General features: G+C 42.6%; 1 protein-coding gene across 1 annotated transcript in view; it reads right to left on the bottom strand.

Moving 5' to 3' along the window:
* The window catches only part of COL6A5 (collagen type VI alpha 5 chain), a 130,636-nt gene that overhangs the window by 69,691 nt on the left and 40,497 nt on the right, over positions 1 to 20,448 (bottom strand). The window contains 8 exon segments of the mRNA XM_070576023.1: positions 229 to 321; positions 886 to 1,028; positions 2,989 to 3,070; positions 3,183 to 3,523; positions 5,161 to 5,736; positions 8,770 to 9,345; positions 11,694 to 12,248; positions 15,466 to 16,032. Of these exon segments, the coding sequence (XP_070432124.1) occupies positions 229 to 321; positions 886 to 1,028; positions 2,989 to 3,070; positions 3,183 to 3,523; positions 5,161 to 5,736; positions 8,770 to 9,345; positions 11,694 to 12,248; positions 15,466 to 16,032 (2,933 nt within the window).

The following is a 20,448-nucleotide window of genomic DNA, read 5'->3' as shown; positions in this document are numbered from 1 at the left end:
ACCAAGGAGCTACCTCACCACGGATATATAAGAGAAAAGGGAGTTACTCTTAATAACTATCAAAAGTGAGTCCTTCTGAACTGGCTCCTATACCGTAGAAGTCACACGAAATGCCCAAAGCAATGACATTAGTTTCCAGTGAAGGCTGCAATTCAACTACTCAGTCTTAGCCCCACCCGTACCAAACCAAGGCCCGTTAGGTAAAATAGTTTCACAACTGAGTGGCACCTTCGAAGCTGGTAGTCCTCGGGTCCCTTGAGGTCCTGGAATCCCTGGACACCTGCAAAGTGTACAGCAGCAAGCCCTCTCTGCAATATTTCCCTGGAAAAAAGCAACCTTGAGTGGGCAACAACTGTGAGGAGCTTCATTACATAAGAATTGCATTTACACAAATCATAATCCACCACCTGCCAGCCTGTGCTCTCCCTTTGGGCGAGCAGCTGCAGAGAAGGCTGTCCTCAGATTAGAGAGCACTAGGCTAGCAACTGTATCGGCAACATACCCTCTTCAAGGAAATGACCTCTATCTATAGAAAGGGGACCCGCCACATAGATGGCCACAGGCCAACTTCGCATAAGACTGGTTGGTTCCTAGTTGATAGTCTCCTGTTTCCCGGGATTTCTGCAGCATAAATTTTGGAGGCTTTTTTATCTGATTAGGGGCTGGTTGGTTGTTTAGTCCCCTGCATTCATTTGGTGAGATGACAAAGGATAAAAGGACATGCAAAAACAAAAATGCAATGCTCTACTCTTTCACACTTTTTCATAAACTAAAGACCATGTACTTTTTTAGGGGGCAAACAAGGCAGTCTTTGGGAATACTCATCAAGACTCCAATTTTGTTCCCATGGCATTTTGAATAATGATGTTTTGTTCCACAACTCACCAGATATTGTGATAGCATTTTGCCCAGTTCTCTCATTCCAATGGTCAGGTGGGTCCTGTAATCAAATCCTTTCCCAAATTCAAAGCTGGAAAACTCATCATGAGCATTTGTGTTTAGCGATACCACCAGCAGAGCGTCAAGTCCTAGAGAGTAAAAATAACAGACATAAAACCAAAAGGGTTGTACATGAAAAAGAAGAAAAGTCTATCATATTTCTACTCAGGGAACATTATTCAAAGAATCAGAAAGGGGAAAAAAAACATAAGAGAAAGCAGTACTCTTGATATATGAAGAAGCCGACAGCAGGTTTGCCTGCATTTTCAGTACACGCACTAGGCGCTGATCCCCAACTTTAGCATGAAACCCCCCAAGAAAAAGTACTCGAGAGAAACTATCTACAAATCTTACAGAAGAACACTAGCAGAAAACTGTGTTTAATGGCTCACCACTGATTGTGATGCAATTCTTGGGCATTCAAAAGCAATTTTTAAGAAAGGGCATTGTTTATCTTCAGAATTTTCCTGAATGCAAATTAATGATAGCTCTCAAGTCATCTCCACTACCAAACAGCCCTGGGAGCCGGCCCTGAGAGCCTGAGGAAAGCCCAGGATGACTGTAACTTCAGCTGAACTCCTAGCCATTCCCAGGAGTTCATTTATTCATTTATTCACTCATTCACTTGTTAATTCATCTGCTAGTTCATTTACTCTACCCATCCTTTCACTAAACAAGTATTTGCTTACTAGAAGCCTATTATGTCTAAAACATTGTACCAGGAATACAAGATGAACAGGACAGGCATACTCCTTCCCTTCACAGAGGCATGGTCTAATGGAAGAGGGGGACAAGAATCAGACAGTTGCTTTGAGAAGATAAGTGCTCTGAGAGGGAATGTCAGGGTGCTAAGGAAGCCCAAAGGAGAGTCTCCTAAGTCAGTGACGGAAGGTCATGGAAGGTTTCTAAGATGTCTAAGCTGATCCTAAAGGATGAATGGAATTTGGCCAAGGGAAAGAATCAGAGATGGAAGGTGGAGAGAAGAACTTGGGGGGAGCTGAGAGTGGGGAGTGTTCTAGGCAAAAGAAAAGAATTTATGCAAGGACAGGGATGCTGAGGCTGTGAAGTTCCTCGGAGGAAGAATAGAAAAGGTTCCATATGCCTGGAAGGCTGAATGTGAGGAGGCAAAATTTAGGTAAGGCTGGAGTGGGGAGCAGGAGTCAGACCCTGCAAAGTGTTGGGGGCCATACTAAGGAATTTGATATCCTGGGAACATTGGGAAGGTGTTGAAGGGATCTGAGAAGGGAGGGTGACACAACCCAGAAATCATGCAGGAAATTTCTGTGGCCTCTAGGGAGGTTGCCCATGGCAGCTAAACCTCAGAAGCCAGTGTGCACCTGTGCGCAGGGAATCTCGACAGTGCACCCCATCTGACACCCACTGGAGCCTTCTGTCTTTGCACATGACTCTCGACTCCTGCATTTAGCTTCCAGCGCAGTCTGAAACTATGGCACGGACAGAGGATGTGTTGTGAGAAGGGCTTTTCAAAATCCGTGTTGTTAGCTTTCACATGGATAATCAGAGACAGCAGGAAACATCTTAGGTTAGGTTCTCTAGAGGTAGAATCTGAGAGAGGAATTTGTGTGCGTGTGATTTATTCAGGAGAAAAGGGAAGGGGAAGTTGTAAGCAAGGATGTGTCTCAGCAAAGTCACGATTGGCACGACCTTGGCATGATTCATGAAGGAGTCTGGAGCATAAATTGTATCAGAGTTGACCCACTTGAGGCCAGGGTGCTGGGCTTTTGTATCCCTATATCAGCGATTGCCCCCCTTCCACTCCTAGGTGGGATGTGGTACAACCCCACCCCGCCTCCAAGCAGCAGGTTAGTCAAGGGCACGGTCTGTAGAGAGTCACAGGTGTAAGCCCTCAGCCATAGCATTTGCAGCATTTGGGGGATGAGTGTGTGGGCTAATCGAGGGGGTTGAGGCAGGGTGCCAACAGCATCTGCTACAAGCAGCCAGACAGATTCCCAGGTCTAGAGCTCCTGAGCAGGTAGAGCCTTGCTCAGCACATTCCATGTCTCATCATTTAAATTTTCAACTTAATACCTGCTTCTCTGAGCCTGTCCGACTGCTGTTCAAGCATTGTGGTGCTTTCACCTCGAAGACCATCTGAAAAGATGAGAAGCACCTAGAGAAAGAGGAAAGCAGAGAAGGGGATGATGTGAAAATGAAATACATAATTGCGAGGGAGAAACAAATGAAGGGCTGTGGAGATGAGACACAGAATGTGACGTGGATACCTGTCCTCGGGATGCAGATTTATCCTCAAACGTGTCCCACAGCGACTGCAAGAACTCTGCATTCAGATGAGTTGGCCCATTGACCGTGACTTGCTGCAAGCTGTCAAATACCATTTTCTGGTAGATTTGGAACTTGACAGGGAATTCTAGGTTACTGTTCACCTTAAAGGCTACGCTCACCTGCACCTCTGCACCTCTCCCACAGCTCACCCCCCTGATGGAGGTGATGTCCTCTAAGATGCCTGGGAGGTATGATTCCAGTTGGGGGTGGCCAAGGAACAACGGCTGTCCCAGTAGGTGAGTTGAAATGTCGAACCCGACCACTATGTCCACAAGGCAATCTGGAAACCAGGCAGGAAAACGAGAGTGGTCATGGCCCAGAACTGGAGGGTCTCTAGTACCCAAAAAGCGTTCAAGAAGGAAGATATTGGCTGCTCGATCACCATATAACACACGTTTCCCTTTCACATATTACAAGTTCCAGTAGCTATTTGGAACCAAGTTCCAACCATGGTTTGGTCTCATTCTCATTGCCTGGCTTTCTGTGTGTGTGTGTGTGTGTGTGTATGTGTATGCACATGTGTATTTTCTTCTTTTAATGATGACATACTATGATTCATATAATCATAACATATTAAAGATTTGAAATGTCCTTAGAGATTATTTAATCCAGAGGTCACAAACTCAAATGGCTGCAAAGGCCAACTGGGTAATATAAATGAGTCAGATGGGCAGAGAGTGAAGCAAATGAATGGTCAGCAATGACCCATCTGTTCACTATTCAGCTCCAGCTGTCAGTGGCCATGTGGAAAAGGGGGCCCAGGATTGTCAGTTCACCTGAGTTTTCAAAAAGAAGCCTAAAATCTACATTTTTAATGTAAAATCTCCAGTTTGTAAAAGCTGTCAACTGATTTAACAAGTTGTCAACACCGGACAGGACAAACACAACTCAGCTACAAGTTTCCATTGGTCACCTCTGACCCTGTCCACTTGCTCATTTTACACATGAGGAGACAATGATTTGTGGTGGCTGCTGCTGCTGAACTAGAAACAGAACCCAGGCTTTCTGATTCCAGGCCCAGGGTTCTTTCTACCATCTGCCTGCAGTTGAACACCCAAATGGGATATAAAAGATCTGGAGAGCTTGGAAAGACCAATACAAGTTGCGAAAGAAGTGGCTCCAATCATAACAGCTCTAGAAATAGAAGCACTTTGAGGAATTGCCGCATGTTGTGCAAATTCCACAAAATGTTATCATTGCCTGCTGCTTCCTAATGTGCTGTCCTCCAACTCCAGCTGCAAATGTACAGAACCTGAGCCACGCTGGCTGCTCTCAGCTGGAGCTGAACAGTGACATCCCCATCGATGGGTCATTGCTCTCCCTGTCCACTTGACTCCTTTACCCACTTGGCCTCTGCAGCCATTTGTGACCTCTGGAAATCAAGTAATCCCTAAGGACAATTCAAATCTTTACTATATTATGAGTATATGAATGCCATCATCAAAAGAAGAAAACATACACACACATATGCCCACACAGACACAAACAGACATGCACACCGAGTCCCTTACAAGATGGTTTAACAAGGTTAAGAAAGTAAAACTTCCAATCAGCAAATGTTTATTTTACTTACTTCCTATTGGATGTAAGGCATTATTCTAGGACTTCTGGAGTGGAGAGGGGAGAAAGAGAAAACTGAGTTCTAGATGCTAAGAGGAACATAAACACTGGATTGCAGTGGGGGGAGAGGACTGACCAGAGGACACGGCCCAGAGCCTCCTCCAGCCTCTGCACCCTTTTCCTTGTCTCTGAGGGATGCTGACTGATCCCAAACTTCTTGAAAACAGAGGAGAAGTCTATTCTCACTGCACACTTTTCTAAAAATACGTTCTGCTAGACTAGCTCATAAGACACCTTGGGAAATGGAGAAGTGAGAAGTTGCAATTAAATAAAAACAACGAGCAAGGGAACACTTACTGATTTTCCCACAGCTCTGGCAGATTTCACGGACCATTCTTTTCTTCACGTCTGCATCCTTTAATTTATTGAAGTCTTGAAAAGCTATTATTTTTTCAGAATTGCCTGTTATTGGCAGAAGCTGTTCCTTATGAACGTCTCCTATGCCCAAAACCAGGACACAAATTCCTAGGTCTTTCAGGATTCTTCCTGCATCTGACACATCATAGAGGGGATCCCCAGATGTGATAACAACCAAAGTTTGAGGGACACCAACTTTTCCTCTCCCACCAGCAGTTGGATGAAACATCAATGCTACTTTACTAAGGGCCAAGTTGATTTGCGGATGCCCATGGCTCTTGGTGACAGTTTGAATTTGCGTCTTCCACTCAGTTTTAGTCAGAGAGTTTTGCAAGTGAATAATTTCTTGGTAGCGGTTCCCAAATTGAGCCATCCCAATTTTCATTCTTTGAGACTGAATGTCAAAATTATCAATGAAGTCTGACAAGAAAGTTGTCATGGTAACAAACTCCGAATCAGATACCCTGTCAGAGCCATCACAAAGGAAAATTACATCGGCTTCTGGAATTTTGCAGTCTGCAATTGGAAAAAATAAATCAATTATTTTCCTCATGAATCATTCTAAATTTTCCCCTTACTCAAACACTTAAATTGCTTTACTAAATCCTCACATTAGTAGCAAATCAAGATAAGTTAACAGAAGAGAGAATCACTGAATGGCCCACAGAGAGAAGGAAAAATAGCAGGAAGGAGAAAGAGAATAGATTTTGATTCAAATTTTAATTATTTATGTGATTCATTTGAAATGACACTGAAATATACTAAGTGAAAGAAAATAAGTTTGAATAGATTGAATATATTCATTGAAAGGTAATTACAAAGAGACTAGAAATGCCTTCAACATACCCAGATTGGAAGGTTCACCCAAGTCAAGGTAATGGTACCACTGTACCATTATCAGTACTCCTGTTACTAGTAATGCTACCACTTTTTATTTGTGTTGAGAATTATCATTTAAAAAATCTTTTGCATTCAATAACAGTTAATATTCATGACCACTTTATGAGAAATTATTCTGATTGTATAGATACAGAAATGGAATTCAGAGGTTAAATAATTTGCCTAAGAATACACAATTACTATGCAGTGGAGCTGGTACCTGAACCTCTCGATCCTTTTTAGCCTTAAATCCAGAACTTTTTTCTACTGCAAAATTTTTTTAATACTATCATAAGCCAAGTATTAAAACTTCATGGGACAAGTGCTTATGGCTAGTAAACAGGGCATGGAGTCATCTTCCTGAAGTCCAGCGTGAAATGTCCCATAACCAAAAGATGATCTTCTACACCCAGTTCCAGTCAAATGCAATGGCTGGGACAGGGGCGGCACTAAAGTCATTACTAAAGGTCATTGAGTAATTCCTTGTAAGGGTAGTGTGGCAGACACAGAGATGGGCTGTCCAGACAGATCTTCAGGGAAGCACTTGCTGCCTGGCTATCGGAGTGTGATCAGCAGACGGCCTCCAGCTGTCAGCTTCTTTCAGGGTCAGCCTCACTACAGAGATGCCTTTCCAAAGGCCATGCTCTTCCCAGGGCAGACCACATCCAGGGACTAACTGAGAAAGGGATATAAAGACCCCATTGTTTTAGTCCGATGCTGGACAACTCTGATAGGCAATGCCCTCTACAGAGCTCTCTACCAGGTTTGAAGCTTTGTCAAGCACGCATCGTTGTTTGACTTCTTCTGCCCATCCTGCTATGCCTCTTTCTTTCACAGGTGCGGATCCCTAATACACATCTTGCATCCCAAACTGCATCTCAGCATCTACCTCCAAATTGTAGGCATGAGAGATGAGAATAAAATAGCCCCCATATTCCTAGGAAAAGACTGTAGTCCCAGTAATGTACTACATTTGGTGGGGACGCAATGATAAATAAGAGGCCAAACTCGCCCAAGGAGTTCATAGTCTTGAGACAGATACAGATAAGGAAACAGCAAATATGTGTTAGGTGCTACCACCAGGAGAAATAGAAAGTGCAGGGGTTGGAGGACACAGTGGCAATACCATCAGGTGTTGGGTAAGGTAAATGGCAAACAAAGGCTGAAATGTAACAGACAAGCTGGATGTAGCCAGGAGAAGTGGTGGGCGGGCATGTTTGTGGTGGGTAGAATGGTGCCTGCAGAGATGTGGTGGAATTTCAGAATGGCAGGAGAGACTGTGAAGAGGGGAGGGGCAATAGATGAGGTTGGAGACATGGGCGGGTGCTAGATTGAACTCAGGAGTTAGAAATTGTAAACCGTAAGCAGAGCAGTGACATGGTCCAGTGTGCATTAGAAAGATCATTCAGTGTTGAGAATGGACTGGAAGGTAGCAAGACAGATGGGAGGGAGAACAGGTTTCAAGGTAGGAGTCAAGGGATAGGCCAGAACAGGCAGAAGAATTGAGACGGTCCTGCAGCCTTGGGAAAAGTTCTAATTTTTTCTTAAAGATAATACCATTATTCAGTATCTGAAACAAGAAGATGAATTTATTGCTTGATTACGTAAGGTAGAGCTATGGTGGTCAGACACAGTTTCACTCAGCACAGCAAATGCTGATCTGCATGGGATTTGCAGGAAGGCTTTGTTTGGGGTTGGACTGCTTACAGAGGTAGGAGTGGGTTAATGTCAGTCCTAGAAACATGATTTGTGTTGACTACAAAAGTAGGTTTCAAACTGGTAGAGAAGAAGGAAGAAAGGAGGAAAGGAAGAAGAGAAGGCAGTCATCAGCAAGAGAACAAAGAAGGAAAGATGAAAGGAAGTTAGTTCATTGACTGATTTATTTGCAGGTTGGGAGGACTGGGCCAATATACGGCAAGGATTCAGACCTTCCAAAGAGGTTCCAGCAGCCCTCCCTAGATGACTTGTCAATCTTGGCTGCTTTCAGAGCAGGTGGCAAGTCTCGCCCTTCCCTCACTCAGATGTGATGCCTCCAGCCCACCTTACCCCAGTGGTATCTCATGGAATCAGCTTAGGCCCCTTTCCTCCCTTTTCTTAGCATCCAGTCTCCTTTACCCCACATTCAACTCCCATATCCTTCCCTCTGCACTGGTGGCCCTTATCCAGAAAAACATATTGGAGGGCCTGGACTTCCTATGGCCCCACAGGTTGCCTATAATCCCATTTAGAGGGCCCTGGATCTTTGAAGACAAAAGTCTATCTGTTTATACCATGATCTCCACTTGAGTTTGGCATGAAACTGATGCCCAGTGGTGCACTGAGACCGTTAAGCAAATGGAACACCACAAGTAGCTATGAAATGGGGCAAGGCGAATATGATCCTAAGAAGAGTTCCTTTCTGCCAAGAAAAAGGAAATAGGGTAGCAAGACAGCAAGAATGCTTCTGCAACCTTCTTGTATAATCTCTTCCGTGCAAGCCATGGTGGGAGGGGACCTTTAGTATCTCTCTCAATTGACACGTTTCTTTTAGAGATGAGAAAACATGTAGCCTGAGCAGAGAAATGTTCAGCCCATGACACCCACTAACGAGAAGCCAAGATGCATAATTTATTCTTTGCCTAACTTTTCATTGCTACCCCCATAGAAATTTTTTAAAAAATCACAACTTACCCTCTTGTGCATTGGCACACATACCCTCTTGTAGAAACTGGTAAATATCTTTCAATTTGTCAAAATTATCTACATGCCTAGTATTATTTTTATCCCCTGCTATAGCCTCCAGTTCATATTGGTCAGCCTCTCCCACGCCCACAGCATAGATGATAATGCCTTTGTTTCTTAATTTCAGTGCTGTGTCACTGAGCTGCTCTCGGTCGTGGGATACCCCATCAGTGATGACGATCAGCATCTGCTTCACGTTTTGCTTGATGCGGCTGCCATGTTCCTCGGTGAACTGGCTGTTTGCATGCTCTAGAGCCTTGGCTGTGTAGGTCTCCCCATAGGTGTCCCTGCGCCTCCTCAGATTCTCAGTGATTGCTGCTCCCTTTGAGAACGTATTAAGGTAGAAAAGATCCTCAGGTTCGTTAGAATATTTGAGAGCTCCAAACTGAACTTGGCCTCTGCCAACATTTGCTTTCTCCACCAAATGGATAGTTAGGTTCATCATGCTTTCTTGCTGTTGTGAATTTATGCTGCCTGAATGGTCCAGCACAAACACGATGTCTAACAGGTTAATCCTTTTACAATCTGAAAGAAGAAGAAAGCAGGTATCACAAACCTTCTGCAGTACATTCTACACAGAGAGCTGAGAAGGAGAGCAAACTAACATTTGCCATGAGCCTACCATGTGCCAGACACTGCAGCTCACTGAGTTCTTAGAGGGCGCTGCTGCCATTTCACAGAGAGAGAAGCTGAGGCTCAGAAAAGTACAACTTGCCCAGCGCATGATTCCAAGGACATTTGTACCCATATCTACATGACTCTGGGAGAAAAGGTTCTTATGCCACACCACTCCTGTTCTGTTAAATCTCATTAGAAAGTGTAATGTCTTTTGCTAAGCAGACTTTCAACGGAAAGGAAATGTCAGAAGGTAGTTCAATGTCAATATAATGGTAAGACATGACCGATGTTTGCCAAACCGGCCTGCTGCTTTAAAGAGTTTAGGGGTTCATTGTCTAAGCTGGGCTTTTTGTCCTACTTCCTCTGGCTCCAGCTGTCTTCTCAACTTCTGGTAGGCAGACTTTCCTATGTGTACCACACCTATCTGCGTTTATTTGTGCTCCCTCCCCTGACCTCCTGAATTAGAACTCAGAAAGGCCCCAAGTAGGGGTACAACTAAGGCTCCTATCACCTCATCCCTAGCCCCAAGCCCTCCTCCACGTTAGAAGCCAAGTGACCACTCTGGCTAGGTCTCCAAAGTGTGGGCTCTCACCTCTTTTCCTTCCCTTAGTACCTTAAGTACATCCCTTGCCAAGGTTCATTTTCTCCAACTTCCATTTGCCTATCTTACCTCCAATCCTTATTTTTGTCAATGAGGTCTCAAAATTTCAAGTCTCAGACACTGTGGATGAGCCCAGGCTATATCTGTAGGAACCTGGGGCCATGACCCACTGAGAGGTGGTGACTAGTCAGGACTCAAAAAATATTTATGAGTCAATCTAATGTATGAGGCAGCTGAATTTCACCTTATGCTATAGACAGGAAATCTATAAACATTCCATGTATCATAATGAAGAAATGCCAGGAAGAGTCTTGCGAATTTCAAAGGTGGGGCTGTGGACAAGGTAAGGTAAGCCTTTCTTACAAAGTCTCAGCATTACCAAGAATGTTGGAATCACTGCCATTCTTGGAGGAAGAAAAAACTCCTATTAAGTTGTAATGAGAGAAATCTTAGCACCATTGCCTAAAACTCAAAGTTCACACTGAGATATTTTATTTGTTAACTTTCTGAAAACTTCACACACATATTCTGAAGAATAAAGTCCAAAAGAGGTCTCTCTGAGGCCAGGGGAATGACACACAACAAACTTACCAATACTTTAGTTTGTTCTCTTAGTTGTACCCAAAACACAGGTAACAGCACGTGATAGATTGAAAAGAACAGGCAGTTTTAGTCTTACATGTAGTTTTATAGCCAGTTCTCACTCAAAAGCCATTCAAATTGATGGGCTCAAACTGAAGGCTGCTCAATACAATTTTTTTTTTGGAGGTAGATTAGCCCTGAGTTAACATCTGCCACCAATCCTCCTCTCTTTTTGCTGAGGAAGGCTGGCCCTAAGCTAACATCCATGCCCATCTTCCATTCCTTTACATGTGGGACACCTACCACAGCACAGCTTGTCAAGCAGCGCCATGTCCACGCCCAGGATCCGAACCGGCGAACCCCGGGCCGCCGAAGTGGAACATGCGCACTTAACTGCTGTGTCACTGGGCCAGCCCCAGGTCAATACAATTTGAAAAGCACTATAGTTTGTGAAATAAAAATGATGACCCCAAGCAATCATTTAAAAAGTAACAAATTAAAATTTTCCAAAGGGATAGATATGCGGACACACAAATGTAAAATACCTATCTGATAGAAGCTAAGGAATAATATGAAATAATGAAAATATATACAATATATATCTCTTTAAAATACAGAGGAGTTTTTTTTGGGGGGGGGGTGCTTAGGATACTGGATTTAATTTACCTAAGGGGAAGAAGAATTTGTATTTCTAATTATTTACTACTTAACAATGGTTATAGGTAGCCAAAAAACAATTCTGGGGAATCATTTGGGATTAAAAATTGGCTCTAGAAAAATCTAGGTATGCAGGTATTAAAGAGGTGGAAGTTTAACGTAAAATTCTGAGAACTTCACGGAATATATTTGAAGTCACCAAAACCAGACGATTTTGTTGCCAGACTAGCTGACAACATTGCTAATCTGGAATATGCCTGGAGGTCAATGGGTGTTTTAATACAACAGAGATAAGACCAAACCTTAACATCAAAGTCCAGTTAGAGGCCAAGCCCAGAGTACAACCCACTGTTCACCCCACTATAAAATCAACAGTTCACATCCTTGAGTCCTGAAGAATAACAGGGCCACTTACCATGGAGAGCACACACACGAAAGATGAGTTTACTTTCTATTGCCTTGAGATCATCGAACTTCTCAACTTGGAAGACGAGGCTGCCATCCCCACTGATCTCCTCTAGCTGAGTCCTATTGGCACCATACACTCCCACAGAGAATATGACCACCTCTTTCTCCCGAAGAGCTCTAGCAGGGTCCCTCACACCATCCCGTGCTTCTCCATCCGTGATGAGGATGAGAAACTTTTTGACCCCAGGACGGGCCCCCTTGAGGTGGCTGAAGTACTGATCTACAAACTCCAGTGCATGTCCAGTATAAGTGTTTTGGTTGATGAGAGACATTCGGTCTATGGCATCTGAAATTTCTTTCTGTGTAAAGTATTTATTAAGCTGGAACTCTTCCTTAGCATCAGTACTGAACTGAACGACACCAATTTGGGTTTTGTCAGGACCAATTTGAATCTTAGCTAACAGGTTTTTCATGAAGGTTTTCATTTTCCCAAAATTCTCAGGTCCAATACTGCCAGAACTGTCCACCAGAAACATGATGTCAGCCTTCATGTCTTCACATCCTGCACGTTATCAAAAAGACCAGAAATAAACCAGGTTGACATTGTTCTCAGAATATGCAGAAATAGTAAAGCAGAAATAAATGCATTAATCAGAAAACGTCAAAAATTAACTCAAGCAACTGCTATTGCATTTGAAAATTTTATTTGCTTCTTTAGCAGGAACCTGCTGACTAGGACTCTGAATCAGAAATCCATCGAAGATTATCCAGAAAGAATGCAACTTCCAAAGCGTGTATTTATTCATGCATCATCATTCATTTATTCACAATTCATTCATTCATAATTCTTGAGGTGCACGAAAGGCCAAGCATAAGGCTATGTGTTAAGGACACAGTGGTGATCAAAAAAAAAAGGAATCAGAAAAAAATTAACCAATTCCCTGTACTCATAGGACTGATATTCCAGGGTTTTATGTATACTCTTGAAACACAAAATTCCAAATAATCTTTATATAGCATCATTTTCTGGAATAATTTAAAGTGATTTGATAAATACTATAAATCTGTATTAAAAATTGGGGTGAAAAGCTTTTACTAGAGATAACAAGTACATTAGTACACACATATCCATTCAACATGGACTGTGCTTTTATTTACACATAAAATTTGTAGATCCCCTACTGAGTGGAAATGGACATATATTTGCATATGTTTATATGTATATGTATATACATACCCACAAAGAAGATCGATTTCTGTAAGCCATAGAAAAAAACTACTGTTATTAATTCATAATACAGATGTCGTATGTATGCGTATGTATATATACAAAATATGCAAATAGATTTTCTTTAACATGTATCTCCTCAGTCTTATCCTTTTTGTCTATTTATCTGTTAGTGCTGTCATTCTCTTACCAGTCCCTCCCTCAACACTCACAGAGTCTATCCCATACTATTTGAGAATAAACAATTAGCATCAGCCATAGAAGGATAAAATGATAATCATTTTTCAATAACTTGTGTAAGGCCCACAAGGGAGGATTAAAACCACCATTTAAGAACCAAGCTGCCCCGGGGCCGTCATGAAAGTTGTAAATAAGGAGGTCACTGAAGATGTCTGTGGCCTTGGCAAAGCCCCACGGCTGTGAAGTGTGGCAGGCTTTCCGCCATGGAACACATGTAAACGGAGTAGACTTTTACATGTGGTTTAGTGTCCACAAGAAGTGCCCCCTTGTATCTGTTTGTGACAGACTACTTCTTGTCCTCTAATATCTTTTCTCCCATTCTTCTATGTCAATAAAGTTTCAGCTAGGCAGATGGCTGGCCAGGTAAAGACTATTTCCCAGGCTTCTTTGAAGCTGGAGGTGGCCCTGTGACTAAGTTTCAGCCAATAGATATGCGCAGGAGTGATTTGGGCACTTCCGGGTCTTAACAATAAGACAGCTGAGTATGGTGGGCTCCCCTGGCCCTTTCTCCCTTTCCACTAACGCAAGGTGATGAGAACTGGAGCTTCACTTTTGGCCTAGAAATGGCAGCTGTGTATTGAGCATGGAGCAGCCTCTACTAGACCTGGACTGCTCACTCTGGACTATTACACAAGAGAGAAAGAATATTCTGTGTTGTGTACTTTGGGGTCTTCTTGTGAGAGCCCTTAACCAGCCAACTAACCAATGCACTCTTTCTCACTCCATCCGCATCTGCTCTGAGACGAGCCAGTGTTTTTCTAGGCCCTTGAGCTTTGGCTCTTTAGTTTTCCTCCCTCTCTGTTCACCATCTTATGGCTCATTTCCGTGTGCATTGCTTGTCTCCTCCTTCAGGCGTGCTGGTGTTCAGGCCTCTGATCTGCAACTGCCTGTACTGCACCTCCTCAGCTTGGTCCAGGACCTTCTCACTGGAAAGGACCTGAGATAGGATCTACTTTATGCCTTCTGAAACCCTCGCCCTTTCCTGGGCATCAACTCCAGGAAACAGTGGGGAAGTTTTCCTCTTGTACTCTTTCTAAGACATCCTGAAGACCCAGCTCTATTACTGTCCACACAGGGAGGACAATGAACAAAATTGGGATTTAGGATTTTGCTGAGAATGCTACTTATTGGCTTGTTTATTTTTCTTTTGATTTTAGTGATGTAGAGAAAATTCCAACACATTTTCTCTTTTGTAAGTTCAAATAAGTCAGAATTCTTTTCCTTCCCTCATCAGTGAACACCTTAGCCAACCTCTGCAAAAGCTAACTTTTATGTAGCACTTACAATGTGCCAAGCATGCTTCTAAGTGCCCCACATGCATTATCACCTGTAATATTCATAATAGGCCTACACACAAGGGAACCAAGGCAGGTAGACAGTAAGTAATCTATTCAAGGTCCGCAAAGGATAAGTGATAAAGTTGGAGTCTGAACTTTTGCTCTTTGACTCCAGCATCCTCTCTCTTAACCAGTAAGCTAACTTGCCTCCCAGCAGACAATATTTTCACGTGCTAATACTAGCAATCGACACATACTACCTTCAATTAGTAAGTGGCTATTATTAATGAGAGAAATAACAATCAGGTACCAGAATTTGCAAATTGTTCTTCCAAACTCTTGTTACTTAATTTTTAGTCAGAACAAAAATGCAAACGTGTTTCTGTTAAAAATAAAAATAAACAAGGGTTACATATGTACTAGATATGCATTCATAATAGAGAATAATGGAGGGTTACATATGTACTAGATATGCATTCATAATAGAGAATAATGGAGGGTTACATATGTACTAGATATGCATTCATAATAGAGAATAATGGTTGGTGTTTATTATGCTAAATCGACAAGGATTCTCTCCTATAGGTAGGATTCTGTGATCATTTTATAGATGAGGAAGTTTGAGGCTCAAGTGGAAAAGTGAGTTGAACCTTGATCTACCTAAAGCCAGAGCCCATTTTGTTTCCACTGTGCTCACCTGCCTCAATTAGTGCGTGCGCATGCCCACTCACACACAACTCACACCTAGAGCCTCTCACACTCCACAGCAGTGGGCTGTGTCAAGGCCACAGCATTCTTAGCAGGCCTCCTACTTAGGACTTCCCCAGTGGCCTCAGGCAGCTGTCTGGAGAGGGATTTTTCCAACCTTGGCAATGGGTTTAAAGGGAGGGGCTGCATCTCTCCAAGGTGGTAAAGGAAGTTAGCAAAACGTTAGCCAGACAGCTGGTCACATCGCTCCCGTCTCAGCCTGGCTTTTAGTCTGCCTGAAGCAACTAAAGAAGTGTGGAGAAAAAAGCCTTTTTAGTTTTGCTTACCTTTCTCAGTGCAGATGCTGTGAACAACTTCACTTTTTATGCTTTTTAAAGAATCAAAGTTCTGCCCAAAGTGAACTCTTTCTTCATTCCCAGCAATTTGTTGCAGCTCCGTTTTGTCAGCCTCCCCAATGCCAACTGCGTGAATGGTGACCCCTTCAGCCCTTATCCTGTTAGCAGTTTCCAGGATGCGGTGGTGGTCCTGGGACTGCCCATCAGTCAGCACAATGAGGTAACAGGGAACCTTGCTTGGCCTCTGCTTCCTTCCCTCCCTTATTTTTGGCAGCATGAAGGCCAGGGCTGCCCCGGTGTGAGTATCACCCGTCAGTTGCTTGATGTTCAAAACAGCCTTCCTTAAGTCCACATCATTAGAATAGACACCGATAGAAAATTCCTCTCTGATCTCATGTGAATACTGCACAACTCCAACTTGGACTCTGCCTGGGCCAATGCTGAACACTTCTGTCACCTCTAACATAAATCTCTTGATTTGCTCAAACTGTTCGTTCTGGATGCTGGTTGAGCCATCAATGAGGAAATAGAGATCAGCCTCTTTTGTATCCAAACAACCTGCAAAAAAATGAAAGTGGAAAGTGCATTCTCCATTAATTATAGAGGATTTGGGGAAAATTTTGCAAGAGGGTTTGTAGAGAAACATGAGGCTGTGAAGGTTCTAAAGAAAAAGGACACTTCACGCTTGCAGAGAGAGCCTGTCTCCTTCACTGAGTATGTTCATGCCCATTTTCTCTTTGGAAATTCACAACCTTGTGAGGAAACTGAAACAGAGGGAGGCCTGTTTTGTCTAAGTTCACACAGCCAGTAAATTAATGAGTAAGGAGCAGAATCTCAAGTCTCCAGGCTCTGAGTTAAATCATTTTTCTAGTATTGACACCTGCCTTTTTAGACAGTTTCTACCTTCATTTCTTGAGAAACGAGATGGGATAGATGACCTTCTGTTCTTACTTCTCCAATAACCTCTTCTTCCCAGAACAACTAGAACAATATATTTAAAAGTAGAACCAGATCATATCACTCTTCTGCTTAAATGATTTATCATTGCATTGAGAATTTAAAATAAATAAATAGACCTGATGTTTCCCCCTGCTTCTGTCTCTGATCCCATTTCTAGCAATTCTTCATCTTGCTCACCATGCTTCAACCACACTGGGCTTCTTTCTGTACTTTGAATGTGCCCCAGGGCTTTTGCACTTTCCCTCCTCTCTTCCTGGAATCTTCTTCCCCATAAATATTCCCATGGCTTCCTCAGTCTCATCTCATCATGGATGTGCTAACTCAAATGTTACTCTTCAGAAACACCTTCTCTTCCCCTTCAGCTAAAGCACATCAATCATTGTCTAATAGACCACCCTGCCTGTTTTCTTTATAATACTCATTACTTTCTGAAATTATCTTATTCAGGTGTTCATGAGCACAGCTTGCTTCCTGCCACAGAATGTCAGCTCCACGAGTACAGAGACTTTGCCTAGTTCTCTGCTTCTGCCCAGTAGGCCTGGAACATCACAAGATTTCAGCAAAAGTTTTTAAACAAAAGAGCTCTCCATGTTCTTCCCTTTGTTGAGCAGATTCTATGAAAAAGTATTCTAACTCTCCTAAGTGTTCTAACTTTCCTATTTATAACTCTACCTAGCCATTCACTGAAACTGGGTAGGAGAAAGAATATACTGTTAAAATTTGGAGTATTTATGCAATTATCTGGTTGAGTATGTGAAAAGATCTTTAAAATAAAAGATCTATAAAATAGAAAGGATCTACAAAATAAATAAATAATAAAAGACAATCTAGTCATTTCAGAAATATTTTTTCTCTTCACAGTTTTTTGGCAATTTATAGCTGTTGACACTGCTTCGGGCTATGGGGAATTGGTCCTTAAGAAATCAGAAATACTTGAAATAAGTTTCACCCTGAAAATTAAACTATGAAATCCACACATAAAATATCAGGGCAAAGATAAGGAGTTATCTGCAAAAGATAGGGTTGATCCCAGGCCAGCAAAACTTGACAATAAGAAGAATGAATTGATTTATATAATTAATGAAAAAGAATTAGATATTCTTCAGAAGGAAGATAGTGGTGGTCAGCACGAAGGAGAGAAAAATGTGAGTTGCAGTGGGTAAGCAGGCAACGCCCATGTAACCTCACGTAGAGCTGTGCTGTTCAACACACTAGCCACTAATCACACCTTGCTATTAAAATGTAAATTTAAACAACTTAAAATAAAATACAATTTAAAAATCAGCTCTTCAGTTGCACTAGTCACATTTCAGGTGATTAACAGCCCCCATGTGGCTAGTGGCTATCCTATTAAGCAGTGTAAATACAGAACATTTCCATCATCATAAAATGTTCTATTGGACAGTGTTGAAGAAGAATGTGTCCCAAAGCCTCACCTGTACAGTGATACAGAGAGATAGATAGAGATCTATTTATCTGACTTTGAAATAGAATCATCTACCTAATTGGATGCCACTAGACATTTCAATTATAAAACTAACCCCCTTGCTCTGATTCCACAATTTCTGGCAGTCTTTTGATTATAATTTAGCTTCTCACTTGGTATGTCTACAGGGAGAGAATGTACTTCTCAGAGGACATGAATGTCCAGGCCCCTGGGCACGGATAGGTCTCATTACAAAGATAAAAAATCGAATACCCACTATGCGCTAGATGTGGTGGATACAGCAGTGACTAAGTCAATATAGATTGGTTTGACCATTGGTTAGGTTGTATCTGACCATTCTGACACTACAGAGCTAGCCACCACACTCTGGACCAAGGCAAATTCACTAAGGTAGTGGCTCTCAAACATTGCTAGCATGAGTTCTTTGGGGAGCTTACTAAAATGCAAGTGTGCACGCCCCACCCTTAGAAACTGATTCATTAGCTTTAGGGTAGGGCTTGACCCACTGAGTTATTTACAAGCTCCCCAGGGAACTCTGGTAAGTTTGCAGCAGCCGCTGTTGGGGCTCTGCCTGTATCCCCTCAAATCCTTTAGCAGTTTTGTGCACATTGGCCCTCAGTGCTTTCACTCCAACGGTTAGCACCGGTGTCTGTTTGTGGGTGGGCTTCTCTCAGGTTGTTGGAACCCTCTTTGCTTGGCGCTTGAGTGAGAAGTGTCTGCAAATTTATATTCCCTCATGTGTGCTAGAATATAAATTCTCTAGGTACATTGCCCCCTGACTGGGACAACCCTAAAGTTTAACCCACAGTGTCTCTAGAATGGCCCTGTGGAATTGACCCTCCACAGGACTTTGCTTATCACCCTTCTCTTCCTGGTTCTACTTCCTCACTTCCCTACCTATCTCCAGTTTTTCCTGGGTATATTTCCTAATATATCAATTTCACATAAATCCTTGTCTGGTAACTACTTCTGAGGAACCCAACCTAAGTCAGGCACCAATATTTGAGAGCCACTGAATGAATAAGAAGCCACCCACTGAAGCCTTATGGAAGAGAGCCATCCCTATGGATGGCCATTAACCTAGCCTTGGTTCCATAACTTCCCATTTAGAATTTCTATAACGACAATAATAGTTGTTTGTCACATCACTGCAAACTCCTTGAGAGAGACCACATTATACATCCCCCCTATGTCTTAATAGTTTGTATAGACCAAGGTGGCTGCCACTCTGAGGGACTCCCCTACGGATCACTCAGGCGGTAACAGGGGACTTGTCTCTTGCTGCTGCTCGTGACGTACATGTGCCAGAGGAAATCTGGGGCAGGCCCAGGATGCATCCTTAAACCTTCAATTGACTGGGCTGAGTTTAAAATTAGCCTTTAATAACATTGGAAGATTACAATTCTTTTCCATGTGAGTGCTGCCAAATTCCAGTTCCAATTGTTTGGAAGCATTTTCTCTGCAGAGGAAATGTGTGAACACAGCAGATACCTCAGAATTAGATAAACTCAAAGTGACATCAAGCCTCTCTTGCGTGTACCTTTGAAAAGAGCTGAGGAAAACTACAGCAGATTCACAAAGCATCTTCACTAGGATATCCTTCACTACAATGATGGGAGGGAAAAAATAAAAAAGATCAGAAAGTGAGAAAATAATCATGGTTGTACATAAAGATATAGGAACAAGGATGACCCCTGCAAGACTTTTATAAGAGCAAAACATTGGCAATGACCTATATATCCAGCAGTTTAGGATATGTTAAACAAATTATGTTATATCCGTGTGATGGAATATTATTCCCAACCTAAAAAGAATGTTGTGGGGCCAGCCCGGTGGTGTAGCAGTTAAGTTTGTGCACTCCACTTCAGCAGCCCAAGGTTCACGGGTTTGGATCCTGGGTGTGGACCTACACACTGCTTGTCAAGCCATAGTGTGGTGGCATCCCACATACAAATAGAGGAAGATTGGCATAGATGTTAGCTCAGCAACAATCTTCCTCAGGCAAAAAGAGGAAGATTGGCAACAGATCTTAGGTCAGGACCAATCTTCCTCACCAAAAAAACAAAAACAAAAAAGAATTTTTGCCAAAGAATATTTAAAGAAATGGACAAAAGTTCGTGATCTAAGATGGATGGAAAAGTGGGTAAGGCAGATAATATTAGTTATCCCCAACATCCATTCTCTCCTTCTACACTAACTGAAGCCCCAATTTTTACCTACTTGACTGCCCCAAATAAAGACTACATTTTTCAGCTCCCATTTTTACATCTAGGAGTGACAAGGTGAGTAGGTTCTGGCCAATGGGATGTATGCAGAAATGGTGTGTGTAATTTCTGGGAAAATCCTTGAAGAAAGGAGGTGGAAGCCTGCCCTGTTCCTTCTCTTTCATCCTTCTTGCTTTCTGGATGTGAATGTAATGCCTTAAGCAGTTCTCTTGGGCTATGATCCTGGCAATAAAGGCCACAAACAGCAAAAAAATAACAGAGAAACAGACAAGGTCCTTACACCGTGGTGCACCCCACCAGCTCTGTCTGCCGACCTCAGGACTTATTTGCGTAACAGAACAC

The sequence above is a fragment of the Equus przewalskii genome, chromosome 15 (genome assembly GCF_037783145.1).
Source record: "Equus przewalskii isolate Varuska chromosome 15, EquPr2, whole genome shotgun sequence".
In the NCBI taxonomy this organism is placed as follows: Eukaryota; Metazoa; Chordata; class Mammalia; order Perissodactyla; family Equidae; genus Equus; species Equus przewalskii.
This window is presented reverse-complemented; position numbering and strand designations above follow the sequence as displayed.